General features: G+C 41.9%; 1 protein-coding gene across 1 annotated transcript in view; it reads left to right on the plus strand.

Moving 5' to 3' along the window:
* The first annotated feature begins 11798 nt into the window (after positions 1-11798).
* The window catches only part of ALCAM (activated leukocyte cell adhesion molecule), a 114625-nt gene continuing 107976 nt past the window's right edge, over positions 11799-18447 (plus strand). The window contains exon 1 of the mRNA XM_032185135.1: positions 11799-12089. Within this exon, the coding sequence (XP_032041026.1) occupies positions 12008-12089 (82 nt within the window). The 5' untranslated portion in view covers positions 11799-12007. The remainder of the gene's footprint in view (positions 12090-18447) is intronic.

An 18447-nucleotide genomic window follows, 5' to 3' on the forward strand; every position in this document is an offset into this window, starting at 1 on the left:
TTAATGCAAAGAAAGTAAATGAGCATGCTGTCTTACCCCCTAATAACACTGTTTCCCAGATTACCCATGGCTTCTACAAAGGCTTCACGTACATGTTGTGAAGGGCATGAAGGACTCAATACCAGAGAGGCCTTGGATTTAAAATTGCTCAAATTCAGACTTGTTAAGATCCCTCAACGAAGCTAAGTAGCACACTTGAAGAGTTTTTCTCATGGACAGCTTATTCTAAAGCAACATCCAAAGGAAGAAACAAGATGGTAAAGATTACAGGGCAGTATTGGCATTCATGGGACACTGCAGCTGTTCCCGTGTTTTACAGACCTATAGGATGATTTGGGCAAGCATGCTGCCTCCACTGCCTCAGCTTCCCAATCTGCAAAGTGCAAACAATGACACCACATTCCTTCCTTAAAGTGCTGTTGGGACTATGTGTGATGAGAACTTCATGGAAGCTGTGCATTAGTATTATTGTTCTTTTCTTTTTCTTTTTCTTTTTCTTTTTCTTTTTCTTTTTCTTTTTCTTTTTCTTTTTCTTTTTTTTTTTTCTTTTTCGTTTTCTTTTTCTTTTTTTTCTTTTTTCTTTTTCTTGTTCTTTTTCTTTTTCTTTTTCTTTTTCTTTTCCTTTTCCTTTTTCTTTTCCTTTTTCTTTTCCTTTTTTTTTTTTTTTTTTTTTTTTGTATATATTTGACAGGCACTCAGATTTTAGAGAGATAGATGCCATGTCTAAGAACTTCTCAAGATCTCTGAATTTGTTTCATACAATATAAGAACGGTATGGCAGTGCCATCCTCCATGTCATCAAGTAGCATTTGAAAATGTAACATTAATTCAGCATGAGCTCGATTAGAGACTCAAATCCTTCTGGTTGCCTTGTTAGCGGATTTTGCTTTTCAAGGGGTTCATCCCTCTCCAAAGTGATATGATTTGAAAAAGAGAGTCCACAGTGAAAGCAAGGACTAGTTGCAGTGGTTCAAAAAAAAAAAAAAAATAAATAAATAAATAAAGTGGAAACTCTTCTGTTACCACTTCTACCTTTTTAAAACCTCACCTCAATTCTAGGAAAGATGAAATTTTGTACATTGCTGCCCTGTTTCAGTGAAGCAAATTCCAACTTCCTACCCCATATAACACAGAAAAGGACTTCTATTACATACATTCTCTCCCCTGTTCTTCTATTTATTTATTTTTTTTTAAATGTGAGAAAACAATTATGCTCAGAGACTTATACTTGAAGAGCAAGTAAGTGAATGTGTACAAGGTCTACAAGGACTCTGATTAATGCATCCATTTTCTGATGTGCCTTTGTTTGTTTAAAAACATTTTACAAATGTCTTACAAAGAACATCAAGCAAAAGTATAGTTTGAGGACCAAATAGATCTTTACTCTGCATCTTATAATTGTAAACATCTTTATCCTTGTACAAATGCATCTTCATATCTTGGACTATGTATTGAATGTATAATTTTGTTGTTGAATAGCTGGCATGACCGCTATCTTGTGTATGTCATTATCTATCAATAAAACTATATGAAGCCATAATAAGTCTGTTTACTTGTAATAACTATATAGCACCTCTGGCTCAGAGTGAATTGAAACAGCCCCACACAGAAAATAAAATCAGCTGATGAGACACAAGTTATTCTGGAATGAATGAGACTATAGGTGAATTTCCAAGGAACAGGAGAATGCCATGCGGCTGAACTCAGCATGGTGGCAACCAGAGTCAAAGGGTTCATGCTCATGGTGAGAGCCAGAGGAAGGTAAACAGAGAAGAGTGGGGAAAAAAACTGACTGACAGGTTGAAGGTTGCCTGACTGTGGACAAACAGGTAGAAACCTGCCTGTAAGCTAAGACAAATGATTTAAAAGTGCAGGGGAAGCCAAAAGATAAGCACACATGTGGACTAGGACTGGCAGAGAACAGCAACAGAGATAATGGGATGTGGGAAGAACATCTTGTCAAGATGAGACATGGGAGACTTTATGACAAAGGAGGATAGGGTGAGCAGTAAGCCTGAAAATAAGTCTGAAGTCCAGGTTGTACAATCAGGGGAATAAACTGCCCTCTGAAAAACGTTTTGGACTAAAAATGTTATTTTAAATGCAAGCCGGAAGAGCAGAGAGATCTTGTTAAGCCTACCCTTTGTAAAACAGGTAGACTCTGTGCATTGTTACTAAGTGCAATTTTTCAGAACATTAGAGCTGGGCAGGTCTGAACCCTTTTGAATGCAGTCCCTAGCAAATAACCTTTTAGCACATCCTGAAAGAACGTGAACAGGACCTTGAATCCACGATGTGCCACCTCTTGCACAGCCTGATCCTGCGGCAGCCAATAACAACTGTCTTTCAGCCGCTGAGCTGCAAAGCACTACTAAATAGAATTGGCAAAATATGTGTATTTGTTATCCATCCTTATCAGAAGCTCTCAGCACTCTGTATGAAAAAGGCCCCTGCAGTGCCGCTTCTACAATCACACTGATTATTTCAGCCACTGGGAGCACATGGGGCTGCTACCCCAGTTAGCCTACCTAATAGGGACGCACCAGCCACCGGTATTATCTTTTAGGACGCAACTCAATGTGAGTCCCTAATCTGACAATTTGTGCTTACATCTTCTGCCAATATACTCGTTGTCATAAATCTCCTTCCCAAAGACATCTTCACAGTTTCCTGAAGATAATTAAAAGGTAGTTTTTTATCGAAATATATCTCCAGCTTTAGTTTCTGCAAATCAAGAGTTTCTTCAAGTTTGGTTTGATTGTTTTTCCTATACTTTTTGCTTTAGTGTTAAAATGTAACATGCAGGAAACTGTAAACTATTCAACTAAAACAGGATGATATTTTATTGGCCATCTTTTAATGTGGATGCATTTTTATTTAATCCTGAACTATTTGCTACAGTAGATTGGCAATACTTTAAAATATATACATTTATAGATGGATCCTACAGTTTTCTTCATTTTTAAGGATGAGCTGCTCTGTATTTTTTTATAGAACATCTTTTCTGTGATTTTTGACATATGCAAAAACGCGGACTTCAGGGACATTTAAGTTTAAAAATCTCTTTCTCCAGAGAATCACGTCAATCTCAAGATGCCTCGTTGCCCCTTTTGCAAAATAAGAATAATATTTTTCTTTTCCCTTCAGCCATCTTTTTCTCATCATGCGTATTTAATCTGAAAACTCCCTGTAGCCAGAGTTTTTCCTTACTCTGGAGCAGCAAAAGCTATTTAAAGGGAGTCCAGTCACTTTGGACACTTCTGCTGCTGTTTTGATGCAACATATTGTATAATAATCATCACTCCTACATGGTTTACTCCCACAACCCACTTCCTGTCCCTCCTCTCCTTCAAATCTGTTGGCGCATTTCTATTGATTTGATAATAAAAATGTATTTTCAACATTTATAATCATTGCATCCTTCTTCCTGAGGGCTAAATTTACTTTCTGAGGAACCAGCACTGTGTATATGAGAGATAATCCAGTACTTCCCCCCCTTAAGTTGTCCTGCAATCCAAACAATCTTGTCTTAAAAGCCTTTCAATCTTCAAGCATTAAAATAAAATAAAAAATACAAAGTTAGCCTTGGCACAGATATCCAGTTAAAGAACAGAAGATCAAAGGCATTTTGCCACGAACCTGACTGTTCAATAACATGGCTCTAAGGCACTTGTGATGGACACATGGTGTGTCAGTCCCCTGAGGCAGGCTCATCCCTGCCCTGGGTAACTAGCAGGCTGGGAAGAGGCAACTGCTTTTGTTTTCTCAGGAAAACTGAGAAAAGCCTCTCTCTTTCTAATCTGCAAGTGCTGATGCTGCACAAGCAGGGGCAGACACACTGCAACAAAGTTTGCAGGGAAGAAATTGCAATGCTGGAACGTAGTCAGTGGATTCATTTAAATGGTTCCGCATATGGCTAGATAAAAAAGCATCATTGATTTCCTGCTGACCCTCTCCTACAAGTTAATGAATGAAAGCTACTCATGTTAAAAGGCATGCAGCATGAGACGGTCTGCTACTAATAACAAGACTGGAGGGAAAAACTGATAAGGAGGGTTTGATGTAATACCTGTCACACAGGGAAACTGTCCAGGTTTGGGATGTACAGAATCCAGTGTGCTAGAATTGCAAACCGGTGGGAATCCAGTACTACCTCTATTTTAACTCTTCCTTTTCAGTTCTTATTTTGGTGAATCTCCCAGAGGAGTTCTTTGAAGGAGCTGAACTCTGAAGTGTGATGCAGCCAATACACCTGTGCTATTCAACATTAACTCATCAGTCTTCAACTCTTGATCCAAGTTCTTTGGTTTGCTCAAGAGAAGAAGGGAAGAAAATCACTTCTAAAGAAGGGGTAAGAAATTTTCTTTGGTTCCAGTAAGTCCTAAGTAGGCATGAAAGGCTCCAGGCTGTCTGCTGTTCTGTGCCTCTTCCACACAGAGACCTCCAGGCTGCTTGGAATTTCATTTTTTTCTTTGTTTCTATTTTTTCTTTCTTTTATTTTTTTTTTTTCTCTTTGGCTGCAAGCAGACCTAAAACCACTTGGTCTCTGTTTAGGTGGATAGAGTGAAGGCTCAGACCAGCCAAGGATTTGTCCTAAATCACCTGCTTTGCAATCACTATAAAATTATATCCTGTCAAGAATTCCTCTCATATCAATTGTACTATTTATAAAGCAAGATGCTGAAATACTTTGAGAAAAAGTAGCAATAAGTAGACCTTAAAAACATCATTATCATTTATTTTTCTAAGTTAACCTTTACTCTTTTGTTCCCTTACTCCTCCTTTTCATTTCAGATTTCTAGACTTGGATCTTTCTTCTGTTATCATTATGTCCTTGTGTATTTTCTTCTTTATCATAGCTAAGAATTATGGAGAGATGAGATGGGACTAGAGGATTTTTCCCCTGCTTTCTCCTACAGACATGGCAATGGTCTGCTGGTCAAAATGAGCAATAAACCAGACTCCCTTTCTCTTCTTTCACTTGTTGACTTCTAAACTTTCTATTAAACATACCCCATTTCTTTTCATTCTTTTCCATTTTTTCCTTGGTTGTTTTCATAATGCAAAGGAGAACATCCACAACACGCTGTGATGCATGACTGCTCTGAATGAGTTACCTCCCCTTTGTTAAGTTTGAAAATTAAACCGGAGCACACTAACTGCTACAGGCAGCTACATTTCACTGACTTGACTACCAGCATTACTATGCAATCTTTATATTTGTAAATAAATAAAACATTCACAAATTAGATCTAACACAACGTATAAAAAGTGTCTTTAGTTTCATGGTAGATGATGGAGACTCAGGAACTCTGAATTTTGCCCTGAGCTTGCCATTGCTTTTTAAAGTAGATCTGGGTAAATTGCTCATCTCTCTAGGCTTCAGCATCCCCTCTATTGTCCTATGCTGCCAAGCATATCTGAATTCCTCAAATGAAAGGCAGGACTAAAGTGAAAGGTATTTGAGTATCTACCTTACAAAGGTGTCATGATTTGAGGCTTAATCAGTGTAAGACCCTCAGATGAAAAATTGCTCTGCATCAGTATTCTGATTAGATTTGATCAAGCAGATTTTTAAAATTACATGGCTCATACAGAAATCAGTGATCCAAGTAAGAATTTGAAATTTTGGACCAAAACCAGGCATAGTTCCTGTTAAAAGTACGACAAAATTAATTTTGAATATAGTAATACATTCTGGAGTTGCTGTGGGAGAGGGTATCTATGGCCTCATCCATTGTTGCTGGGCTCCAGAGCCCTCATTCGCACTATCCCACACTCCAGAAGCTGTTTTGGCACTCCCACTGCTGTCCCAACACCAGCTCATCTAGTGTCACATATTAAAATGCTTTCAGATTGCTGTCTGACTGACAGCACGGCAGCAGAGGTAGAAGGAGGATGTTGGCCAGAAGGGGCCTCCAGTCTTCTCTGTTGCTTTGCCAGGGTGCTGTCTGCACTTGCACTGGCAGTGGGGGCTGAATCAGGCAACAGAGGCCCAGCTTTGGTAGCACTGTTGTGACAGAGCTGACCTGGCAAGAATCGAGTTAGTTCAAGTCGTAACTAGGAGTGACAGTGATAAAACAGAAGGGGGGATGTTTTCATGCGAGGTCGATACCAAGACCAGCCCAACAGCCCTGTGAAAAGGCCCCTGTGCCCAAAAAGCAACCTGAGCTCTTCTGGGGCTGAGGGGAACACAGGGTGGGCAGCTGCTGTCTTGGGGCCCCGTGTCCCCCCGTGCCCTTTTGTGTCCCCCCTGTATGTCCCCCTATGTCCCTTTGTGTCCCCCTGTGTCCCCAGGAACTCCTGGGAGGCACCAGGCGGTCTCCTCACACCTGGCTATGGCGCCCAAGCCACCCCTGGAGGGCCCATACCTCCCTGTGACAGGGCCATCGTCAGGCCTAAGATGGTGGCTGGAGCGCTGCTGGGGCTGAGCTGCACGCTGGGGCCTCGTCTGCCGGCTGGGGGTGGTGGTGGGGTGGTGGTAGTGGTGGAGCCTACTGAAGCCAACAAGGCTTATGTCCTACGTGTTCAGTTTTGGGCCCCTCACTACAAGAAGGACATCGAGGCCCTGGAATGTGTCCAGGGAAGGGCTACGAAGCTGGTGAAGGGCCTGGAGTACAAGTCCTGTGAGGAGCGGCTGAGGGCACTGGGGTTGTTTAGTCCAGAGGAGAGGAGGCTCAGGGGAGACCTTACTGCTCTCTGCAACTACCTGAAAGGAAGGTGTGGGGAGCTGGGGGTCGGCCTCTTCTCAGAGATAACTAGTGACAGGACTAAAGGGAATGGCCTCAAGTTGCACCAGGGGAGGTTTAGGTTGGAAATGAGGAGACATTTCTTCTCAGAAAGAGTGGTCAGGCACTGGAACGGGTTGCCCAGGGAAATGGTGGTGTCACCATCTGTGGGGGTGTTCAAGGAGAGGCTGGACGTGGTGCCTGCAGATATGGTTTGGTGGGTGACATTGGTGGTAGGGGGATGGTTGTACCGGATCATCTTGGAGGTCTTTTCCAGCCTTAATGATTCTCTGATTCTCCCTCTGAGAACTGTGCTCCTTGCTGCTTGAGACACATGGAAGTCTACCCTCTGTGCAGACAGACCAACCTTGGGCAAGCATCAGGAGCTGGCTGGAGCCACCAAATAGGAGAAAGAAACCCAACATCCTCTTAAATCTCATGGCACTATGCACTTTCTTGCTCCCTCATGGCATGCCAGCAGTGCAAGCCAGATGTTGCAGAAGTGCTTGCAGGGTGCTTTTTGGCAGAATGAGACATGCCTTGTTAAGGATGCTCCTTAGTATGGAGTGGTCAGTCAGTTCCTATAGGTGGTGATTAAGGTGTTTTCATTCAAGGACTTGAAGGCATGGAAAGTCACAGAATTTGGCCCCGTGGATGCTGAAAATGTGGGAACACAGAGTAACCATTTTAGCAGTGTTAGCAATCTGATTCTTTGTATTACAGCTATATAACATCTCTGATACATTATCAGAGCTATGCTTCACATGTGCTGTTGTGTATGCTATGGGATTTTCATACAAAAACAATTCTTACAATTCTTCACTCTCTAGAGCGCCTTTTACAATGAAAAAAGAGACCTGAAAACTGCTCACTTTTACCTGCCTCAAACCTGTTTTAAAGAAGACTGAGGAAAAGGGAATTGCAAGAAGATTTTGTAAAAGGTGAGAAGGTGGGCACCAAAGTTGATATATACTGCTGCAACTTGAAGAACTGGATTGGTTTTGTTCTTTATGAACTTCTTAGTTAACATGTCAAGCCACTTGGGCTCTACTTATACTTCTTGTGCACAAGAGCTGCTTCTAAGCTGGTATTTTTCTTTTATTCCTTTCTTTTTTTCTTTCTTTTTTTTTTTTTTTTTTTTAAAGGCAAATCACAAACTTTTAAAGACAGTAATCACCACTGATTCTTCAAATATCTTCCTCCCACCTCTCACTCATGTTTTCTGAAAACTGTCTCAGCTGAAGGCATTCTGGATATTTTGTATATAATGTAAGTGTAATACCATTTTAATGAATGTTTGTACAGTACTGGTCCTTTAGTTAAATTATGTAAAAACAGGTGCATTGGACATGGATAATAGGAAAATAAATTTGTTTCCGAAGCCTAATTGCTATGCTGATGACTATAATAACAATACTGTCAGCCATTTGCTGATTGTTTTGAGTGGGATCATTTCTGCAGTGAAGAAATATTGGAAACACAGATTCCAACTATTATTCCACTGCAATTTAGGTTAGGTTTGTTTGTTTATTTATTCATTCAGTCCAAATATCTGTGTCTCATTTACTTTGATCCAAGTCAGCTAAATCTGCAGATTCTTGCTCAAACCCTGGTCAGTAAACTTTGTCCTGTGCTAAGATTGGCCACAGTTGATCATTAGCACCAGTCTGGTTTTAGTCCATTTTCTACTTGCATCCTGCACTTTGTTTGAAACACCTTACAACCCAAAGACACTCTCTACCACACACAGTTAGTTCATCTAGTTTGGACTGACTTTGCTATCAGTTATCCTAATGTGCTGATACTGAGCAATGCAGAATAACTCTTGACAAACAAGACTGATCTACCAGGGCTCATCCCTTAATCAAGCAAAGTCATCAGAAAGCCTGCACTCAACTTCAACGTGCTTTGGCTGAGATTTGCAGAGCCTGGTGTGTAAAGGTACTCGGGTGCCTAAGGGAGCAAGAAGCACCTTGTGGATTTCCCAGCTGTCATAAAAAATGTGGCCCAAATCCCAGATCATTCACTGACAGCAGCTGCCTTTAGCAGTGTTGTAACTGGCAGCATAGGTTACATTTGTGTTTAATTATTGGTTAAAAAAAAATGTTGCAATGAGTACCAACACAAATGACAAGACCCATATGTATATATGTATCTCCTGAAGTAATACCTCTAATTTAACAGCATCCAGTTAAACTAACTGAACTAAACTTACAGAAACACAAGGCTGGACATTGCATTTGGTGGCTGCTTAAGGCTCAGGGACAATTTCAACAATATAAGACTTCCATTTTGCAGAACACACCGCTGAACGCTGAGCCAAAATAGCATGTACTGCTTCATTGTCATGATGTTAACAACCACCCAATACTAAAGTTTACTCACTCGGTATTAACAATGGATTAAATTACCAGGTGTCTCAAGTATTGCTCTAGTTGACAATATTCTGTACTATTAGTGCTAGGAATTTGCTCCCAAAGGAACATACGTTACACATACATTGGAAATGGAAAATGGTATATCCGCTCAGCAAAAACTCATTGCTATGATGCGTGATCTATTATTAATGGATTACATTTTTAATCCACTCTGTCACATAAATACAAAATCTATGGTTTGATAGGATTAAGCATATATCAAAGAGCTTTTTTTTTATTATTAGTGCTTTTGAAACACAGTGTTATTTTCTACAGAAGAAAAAAAAATATACATATATATATATACTAGTAACTGTTTTAACTCCTTCAAAAAAATGTTTACTTTGGACAGTAAAGCCAGGAAGTTGCTGTTTTTCCAAGAGATCAGTGACTCACTCATACTCCCATTAACTTCAGTGGGAACAGGAGCATGCCCTAAGAAAATAAATTGTAAAAAAAAAACAAACCTATATTCTGTCAGCCCAATAGACATTAAAGGAATTAATTACAAATCTCAGTATTGAGGACAGTTTAAATGACATAGCACATAAAGATATCTTTAATAATTATCTTGAAAATTTCTAATCACATTTAAATTCCTGCAAAGTTATCAAAACATTTGAGTAATCTGAGCTTGAGATGTTTTCTATTTACTCAGAATTCAAAGAGCTCCTTTCAAATGAAAGGTAGAAACAGCTTTGAAGAGAAATGACAAAGTAGTGAGGGAAACCCGAAACAAATCATGCTTCTGATTTCAAGTATTACACCCATAATGTTATCTTCCGCATTTCTCATATTTCTTACAGACTTTTAACAACACATTCAGAATTGACATGAGAGCAGAAGAGTCATCAAAGATATATATATTTTTTTGAACATTATCATAAGCATAAATTGTAAAATGACACTGTAAGTTCTGGCTGTTTGAAAGACACAGTTCTGTAGCTCACCTTCTAGTCTCTGCACCGTGCCACTGGAAATTATTTGCTACATTCACAAAGATTTCCTCATCCTTTCTCCCACTGATAGAAAACATACACTATTTGTTATTTTGATGCAAATGAGAGAACTGTTAGTCATCTGCTTTAAAAACAAGGTGCTTGGGCATTATTTACTTCTCTAATCCTGCAAAGCAATCCATGTATTTGTTTGATCCTGACAAATTGAACTCACTATTGTCATGCTCAAAACAAAACATACACTAAGTGCACCATTATTCTGGCCTACAAGCCCTCTCCTCTTCTTTTGCTGCTTGCATTCGGATCATTTTTAGAGTTTGACTTTTCAATCTTTTCTCCCATCCACAATCCAACTGGCTTTAACAGGCTTGTCCATATCAATAAAGAAGGCAGGGTTAGGCCCTTAACGTGTAATGGAGCCTGAGCTGTTGCTAAACCAGCACATACTAGAAGTTAGAAAACAAGAGAAAAACAACTTTGAACTAGATTAGGTGAACACCTCAAGGTAATTCTGTACAATGCCTCTCAAGATTTTGAGGGGTCTCCAGGCTCTACAGCAATAAAATTACTGAATATCCCTACTAATCAGTACTCAGCACTGCTTTTAAATGTACAAGAAAAAAAAAGGAAGAAAACAAACAAACAAACAAAAAAAACCAGCCCTGAACTGGAAATCGAAAGCAGCTTTAAAAGGAAGACAAAAAAATTCTTGATCTTAAAAGTAGTATTTTTTGTAATCTGCTTAGTAAAATGCTCATTGAGAGAAATCTCCTCAGAAAACAAAGGATGGCAGAGCTTGATGAGCAGCAAATATAGAAAGTAAAATACTTTTTAAACTGATTGTGTGGCATGACTTAGAAACACGAAAGCTAGTACTGGTAATGTGGAAGGACAGAAGGACGATGTGAACTGAAGGCAGTGGTTTAGACTTCAAGTGAAACATCCTTACCCCATTTTACTGGAAACAAGTGCAGTACGCGAGGAATAAAAAACGCACAGGCTGTGCTCATTTAAACCTTCCCTGTGCCCTGGTGAGCGCTCTTAGTTTTTAGTCATCGTGAAAATCGCTTTGGGAAGAGCAAACGCATTTGCAGAATAAACTGCTCGCCTTTGATTTCCAGGACTCTGGGGGGAAGTTCCTGTCTAAAAGTTCGCAGCGTCACATGGCGAAGCGAGTCAGGGCTCTCGTCACTTTGGGTTTCACTAGCAGAAAGTCCCCGGGGGCCGGCCGCATGCCGTGCATTAATCACCCTGGTAGGTGCCGGGCAGGCTGCGGGCTCGCTTCAGACGCCGGCTGGGGCTGCTGCAGGTGCTTGGCGAGCCGAGGAGAGGCAGCGGGTGCCCGCAGGGCGCTTATTTCCCCCTTTCTCCCTTCCCCTCTCCCAGCTCTCCGCCGCACCGCCGTTTAGCTGTGGCAGCCGAGCCAGAAGGCAGCACAGCCCAGCCCAGCCCAGCCCGGCACAGCCCCCAGCTCCTCGCTTTCCGCAGAAGCGGCGGACAAACCCCAGCAGCGCGCAGGAGAGCTCCCTCCTTTCCCCGCGTACCACATCTCGGCAGCACCTCCCCGCCCGGCTTCGGGGGGTCTGGCAGCCGAGCCCTCCCCTCTCCTCCCCGGGGGGGCCGGCTCGGGGAGGCGCCGAGGCCGGGCTCCTCCTCCCGGCCTCCGCTCTCAGTCCTGGAGCGCCGCTCGGCTGCCGCCACCTGCCCCGCCGCCGAGCCGCTCGCTGCTCCGAGCCCTCCTCGGCTCCCGGGACTCCACCGAGCCTCCCTCCTTCCCTCCCAGCCTCGCCGCGGCTCAAGCTGCCTCCGTGCTGGGCGGCGGGAGGGAAGAAGGCCGCCTCCTCTTCTTCCTCCTCCTCCTCCTCCTCCTCCTCACCCTCCGGTCCCGCGGCGGGCAGGCGGGATGATGGAGCCCCGCGCCTCCCGCAGCCTCCGCCCGCTGCTCAGCCTCCTCCTGCTGCTCGGAGCCCTCTGCCTGCCGCCAGGTGAGACGCCACCTCGGGCGGCCGCTAGCTCGGGGGGCAGCCCGGCTCCTCTCCCCGCTCCCCGACCCCCTTCTCCGCCCCAAAAACCTCCGAGGGGTGGGAGCCTCCCGGAGGCTTGCCCGAGGGGACCTCGACCTCCCCCTGCGGGGGTCGCTCGGGGAGCGGTTTGGCGGCCGGGGCGCCCGTCGGCTGCGTTTATTTTTATTCTTTGATTTCGGAAATGCCGAGAGTGTGAAAGTCTGAGGGAGAGGGAGAAGCCGCGAAGTGAGGAGTTCTGCATTCGCCGTGGAGAGCCGGCTGGCTTATTCCTGTAGAAAGAGCGGCAGCCCGTGGTAGCGCTCTGCATTGCTCTAGGGGTGCCTCTGCCTGGATGTGCCGGCTGTTGCGAGGGCTCGGGCTTTGCACAGGGCTTGGAGTTGGCTTTTTTTTTTTTTTTTTCTTTTCCTTTTTTTTTTTTTTTTCTCCACGCTCCCGGCCCCTGCCGTGGTACTACGTGCTCTCCGGCTGGCCGTGTGCAGGCAGCGTGTCCTCAGCGCACCGCAGAGCAGCCCTTTAGGAGCCCTTTTCCTCCACCGCTGTAATTGCGTTTGTTTAGTGCGAGCTTTGGGTAAGTAGGAAACCAGCTACGCCAGCGTAGCGAGGCTGCCAAAGCTTTAATTTCTATTAGAGTAGTTTTAAATAAAAGCTCCAAACAGACCCAGCAGCAGTAGGAGAGACGTAAGCGATACGTCGAGCTGTTGTGCTGGGTTTTTGCCTTGGCATTGCAGCGTATAATCACCGTGAGACTTACATATGTAAGTCTCAGTGGCAGAGTACGGTGAATGCCGATTTCTGTGATGTAGAGAAACTCTTCAGGAAGGATTGTGCGTTTCATGACATTTTAGAGGCATGCGGAGCATCCTGAGAGATAAGCACCACAGCTGAGCAGCAAGACGTGTCCCCTGTAGAGAGTTTTGTCCCACTTTCCGCTAACGTAAATAAGAAATGATCCTGCTGACTGGGTGGCTGTCTACATTTCCCTGCTGAAGGAAACCTGAATCATAAAAATACTTCACCTCAAGGGCTGCATTGATGGAGGTCTATAAAAAATGGAACTTGACCGGCTATTATTACATAAATAGGTTAGAGATAAACCGTTTCCCTAGGCAAACCTAGCTCTCTCTGCCCTTCGTTTCTTCCTTGCCCTCTCAATGAGAAGCTCGGGCTAACTGATCACAATGCAGGCAGATACACAGGGGCAGAAAACAGCCCCACCCCAGCTTAGAAACTTTCCCAGCCATACTGCAAGTGCAGGGAAAACTGATTTGAGCCTCTAGTTCTCGTGTGCGGAGGACAAAAGATACTTAAACATATTATCTTCCAAAAGATTTTTGGTATTACTCTGTATCTCTTTCTATCTCAGCTGTTTCACTCTGATTTGCTGTCATTCACCACAAATTCTGGATATGTTACTCTATCACTACGTTTGGCTTTTTGGCAGTTCCGTTTCAGGTTTGCATATGGAAAGCAATAGGTAAGATATTAAAAGCATATTAAAAGTTGGCGTGCATCAAGTGTAGGTTTCTCCAGCAATACTTAGGCTGGCTGGGACTTCCTATAAGAAACATTGAGGTTTTCATCTCAGAATATACTGCCTAGGTAGATCTCCATTTAAAAAAAGAGAGGTGGTCCAAGTCCTGGTTTGGTGCCAGGAGTCCAACTGTAGGTCAGACTAAATAAGAACACCAATTAAAATCTCTGGCTCTTCTGGAGAAGATGACTGTATGTGGAAAAAGTCAACTCTTAATCAAGAGCTAACCACAATCTCTGTGATGCTTCCTCCTCCCTCCTGCTTTCTAGTGGATGATAATTATAAGGATGAGTCTCTCGTTTCGTGTCCTGTTACTAAAGATTGGTTGCATACTACTGTATTGTGTAATGGTAGTAAGACTGCAGTATGTAGTCTCTTCATTTGCAGGATGCTTACTGTGTTCTCACTCCTGCCTCTTTTTTTTTTTTCCCCTCCCTTTCTCCTGGTATATCTGGCATGATGTTGATCTAAGGAAACCGGTTTTTCTGTACTAAGATCTGGAGTTCACATGACTTTACCGACACTGGGGTCAGGAAACCTCCATACCGTGTTTGGTACATATTTATTTTGATACGCTGTTTCTGTAGTCCAGTACACAAACAGACTTGTTTTTAAGTGAGCTAGGAGTTGTTAAATCATATGTTTTGGGAAGTGTTTGACTTGTTTATAAAACCTTTTGTTTCTTCTTTTGGTAAGTATATCCTAGAAAAGTCTTGCAACATATGTTCTTTTCTTCTTGTGCTGTCCCCTTGTCTGCTGGTTTTCTAGCATTTCCCATAAGGCAGAAAGCAACAATAGAAATCATCCAGGTCTGGAGATCTTTGAAGTTTCAGACTGAATGAAACTAAATTCTTCAGCTCCTTAAAGGACTCAGCCCATTGATTTTTTTTTTTATTTTTTTTTTAACTGGAAAAAATACATTTTGTTATGTTCATGGGATAAATACCTCTGTGGTAAGTCATATTTAATGCCAAGATAGCTTATTTCCACCTCCCAATCTGTGCAAGAAGTAATACCCCTAGTTACAGTACCTTCCATTCTCTTTAGTGAAAGTAACCTAGGATGCTAACCTGTAACCCCAGGGAAAACAGTTTCAGTTGTCTTAATTCTAGAACTAAAACTATTTCTTGGCTTATCTCCATCTGAAAGTTTGGAGGAACTGAATCTCTAATATCTGTGCAAGCTGACGCATGAAGGGGAAAATGAAGAAAATGCCATTACTTTACATAATGCAAATTACATCTGTGCAATCAGGATAAGCCTATCTTCTCCTTTTTCTTACAGATACCCTACTTCTGTAATGTGGTTTGTAGTCTTGTGCTGTTGATTGCTCGCTGCAGATTTCCCAAATGTCATATCTTTTAACACGTGGTACCAAAGGACCTAATGTAAAAACAAGGATTACTGTAGTGGCAATAGTTTTAATGTGCTTACCAGCCATACCACGTTCCACCACCATGGGATTTTATTAGATTACTACCATGGGGACTTCATAGAGAGTATTTTTTATTTTTTATTTTTTTTGCACAGTTGGAGTGATTTGGGGCTGATTATTGGGCCTGTAGTGAAACAAAAACAGATGGCAATGCAGAGAGCTGGCTGTGGGGGAGCCAGGCCTGTCTGGATGCACTTTGAACCCATTTATAGTTGAGAGACCGAATGAGTTGACTTTGTAGTAGCTCCAACTCATAACTGAATTTCCTGAGACTTGATGATTAATATTCAATCTCCCTTTTTTTGTGACCTGCACTGTATGACCATAATCACGATACTCAGAGGTAGGCTGGCTCTGGGTCTGGTTTGCAGTGCTGTTGTTCCACTGCTGTTTCATGCCACTTATTTATTTGACTGTGGAAACTGTGTTTTCACTTCACTAATGTTTTTTTTTAGTATGGTCTTGTTCACTTCTGGAGACTGATATGTGGCTAGACTTTATGTACCGGCTTTTGAGAGATACGGCTGTACATAAACCCCATGATCTCTGTTCAGTGCTCCTCAAGGTTCCTCTGGGTTGGCCGGTCGATAGCTCTTTATTTTGGTAATGCATTTTTTTAATAGAAGATGTATGTAAACTGTAAGGCTGCGCCTGTAAGAGAATTGAGCACCTGTTGCAACACGCTGGTTTCTCCTGAGCTCCTCTGCTTTCAAGAAAAATAGTTATGCTTCCATGCACCAATGCTCAAACGAGAGGATCTTCAAGAATTGTAAATGCTGTGGGGTGATAATTAGAATTGACTCGAGCAGAACGTGATTTTTTTCCAGGGAAAAGTGAACATTAGTTCATTTGATTTGAACACTCCCCTTGATTTGAAATTATCTTCCCTGAAGACAAGGCTTTGACCTACACATTCTTTATCTTGGTATCTTCTCCCTATTAAGAACAGTAGGAATATTAAAGGAGGCTGTACGTTTCTGTCTCTAATATGCTTGAAAATGAATCTCATCTCTTATATAAGAGATCGAAGCACAGCTAGTGTGCTGACAATCCGCTGCTGGCAGCAATCAGATCAAGTTTCTATCCTTTTTTTTTTTTTTCCTGATTTTTTTTTGTTGCTTGGTTTTCTTCTTTTCCAATGTGTTTTGTTGAGGGTGGTTTGAATCACAGTCAATCCTACCCCAGTGGATGTTAATCCACTGCTCTAAGGTGGTGGCTCGTTTGAGGAATATCTGCCTAGCTTGAGATAAAATTGCCTTTCTTATCATAGATACAGGTCTCTAGAAAGGCAAATAAGTATTTATTTATTAAAACAACTCCTCTTTCTACTGAGCTGGTATTTTTTTAATGTTGATAAGAAATATGCCTTTTTTGGGGAGGAAAAAAGGGAGAAATTGATAAAACAGGAGATGAAGAGTGCATGCAGCTTTAGGGTATGATTTTTGGAGGTTATCAGGGGTTAGAACAGTTCTGTAATGTTTGGTTAGAAAGCATTTGAAGTGCTTTCAATACCAATGGAAGTACTAAGCTGTTTCCCTGATAACAAGCAAAAAGTGCAGTCAGTGATTTAATGAGTGTTTCCACAGTCTGTGTATCTGGTATCATCTGTTTTCAATTAGGTCATACTAGGTATAGTTAACCTCTTATTGTGGAAGGAAAACTGCAAATGCTTCAGCAGCTTTCATGTGTTGCATTGTTTGCTGCAGTAGTCCAACCTGTAGAATTTCCCAGTGGATACTAGTCATGGCAATCTGAGCCCTAAGGGAAAGTGCTCAAACACTGGTAAAGAATTAAGCATTTCCTGAGGTCTTGTGGAATGCAGGAATCTCCAGGTTTGGATTCCTGGGGTATTGGTGGCATTTTGGCACGCATTGGGTGCTCTGAATGTTGGCTGTGTCACTGCCCCTGGGTAGCTCTGTCCCACAGCATGCCTATCTGATAGGCGAGTCCTAGCTGTCATAGCTGGAGTCTTGTGGTGGTGGAGTTTTCTATTTCTTTTAAAATAAAACACTGCCCATAGTTCAGTTCTTTTAAATTGAAGAGATTTTTGGCAGCTAATTCAATAGAGGGAGCTCCGCTACCTTACTGTTACAAGCTTGAAGCGTCTTTGTGCTTTTCTCAGACCTTAGGCTTCAGGTTGAAAGTGTTTTAAAAAAGGCCTTTCTTAACAGTGTTCTGTGGCATCAGGCTTTTGTCTCTTGAAGGCCTTCTACTTTCATCACAGACTTCCTGTTGCATGAGGAAGAAGGAAGGACAAAACTGAGTCACACAGATAGGCAAATCCAAAGAGGTGACTCAGTTATGGAGCGTTCCCTTGTGCAGCAAGGCATTGCAGGTTTTTTAAAGGGACGCATTACAAAATATTATTTTTTTTTTATTGACATCTGAAGGGGGATCCATGGAGAAATGCAAAATGAATTTAGAATAAAAAGAGGGTACTCGTAAAGAGCTAAGAATGGTGTTGGACAAAACAGGGTACAAACTTGAACACTTCCAGCAACACTGATGAAGTAGGACCTTTATTTTACAAAAATAAGTTCTTCTAGGATCATAAAAGAAAACTGGATATACATTGTTCTGTAAACAAACTCTAGATTATACTAAAAAAGCTACCTTAGGGATGCAAAAAGCTCATATGCTTTTAACCCATTCTGTGTCTCTAACATACAAATGGCGAAATGCAGAAAGTCAGTAATTGTTCTGCAAACTTTGGACTTTGTATTTTTCTTGGGTTCAGTTCTTTTTTTTTTTCCTGATATTATTTCTCATCAGACTATTTTGAGACTAGCTGTGAGGCCTCATTAAGGGCCAGTCCCTTCTATTAAAAATAAAAATCCTTTTAATTCAAGTTGACTTTAAGTAAACTTGTAATGAACTCAGTGTTATTCTTATGCTGCACAAATGCCCTTTGTCATTTGACTTGCTGCTGCAGAAACTACCTATTTTTTCCACTAATTTTTCAATTTAACTAGAGAAAATGACGCTGGATATTAGATTATAAAATAGATGAAGCTTGTGTACAGCTAGAGTTAAACATGGTATTTTATAGAGCTGACATATACCCATTTCAGTATTGTTTCTTTTTTGTTTGTTTGTAATAAGTAGAGCAACTTAATTTTCAGGAACTCTGACTTGAGTGAGCTTGCTAGGAAGAGTTGCCAAGGTTCATATATTAGGACAAGTAAGGGCTGAGGCATGTTATCTGTGGGGTGGAATGGTAAACTTTCACATAAGGCTCTGTAACTGAGTATCTTACAGAGAATACTCAGTTTAGATTGGGGTTAAAGCAATGTACAGTCGAATGCAAGTGAAAAGTTTTAATATTTTGTGGCATGAGCTTCTGAAATGTTCAG

The sequence above is a fragment of the Aythya fuligula genome, chromosome 1 (assembly GCF_009819795.1).
Source record: "Aythya fuligula isolate bAytFul2 chromosome 1, bAytFul2.pri, whole genome shotgun sequence".
Classification (NCBI taxonomy): Eukaryota; Metazoa; Chordata; class Aves; order Anseriformes; family Anatidae; genus Aythya; species Aythya fuligula.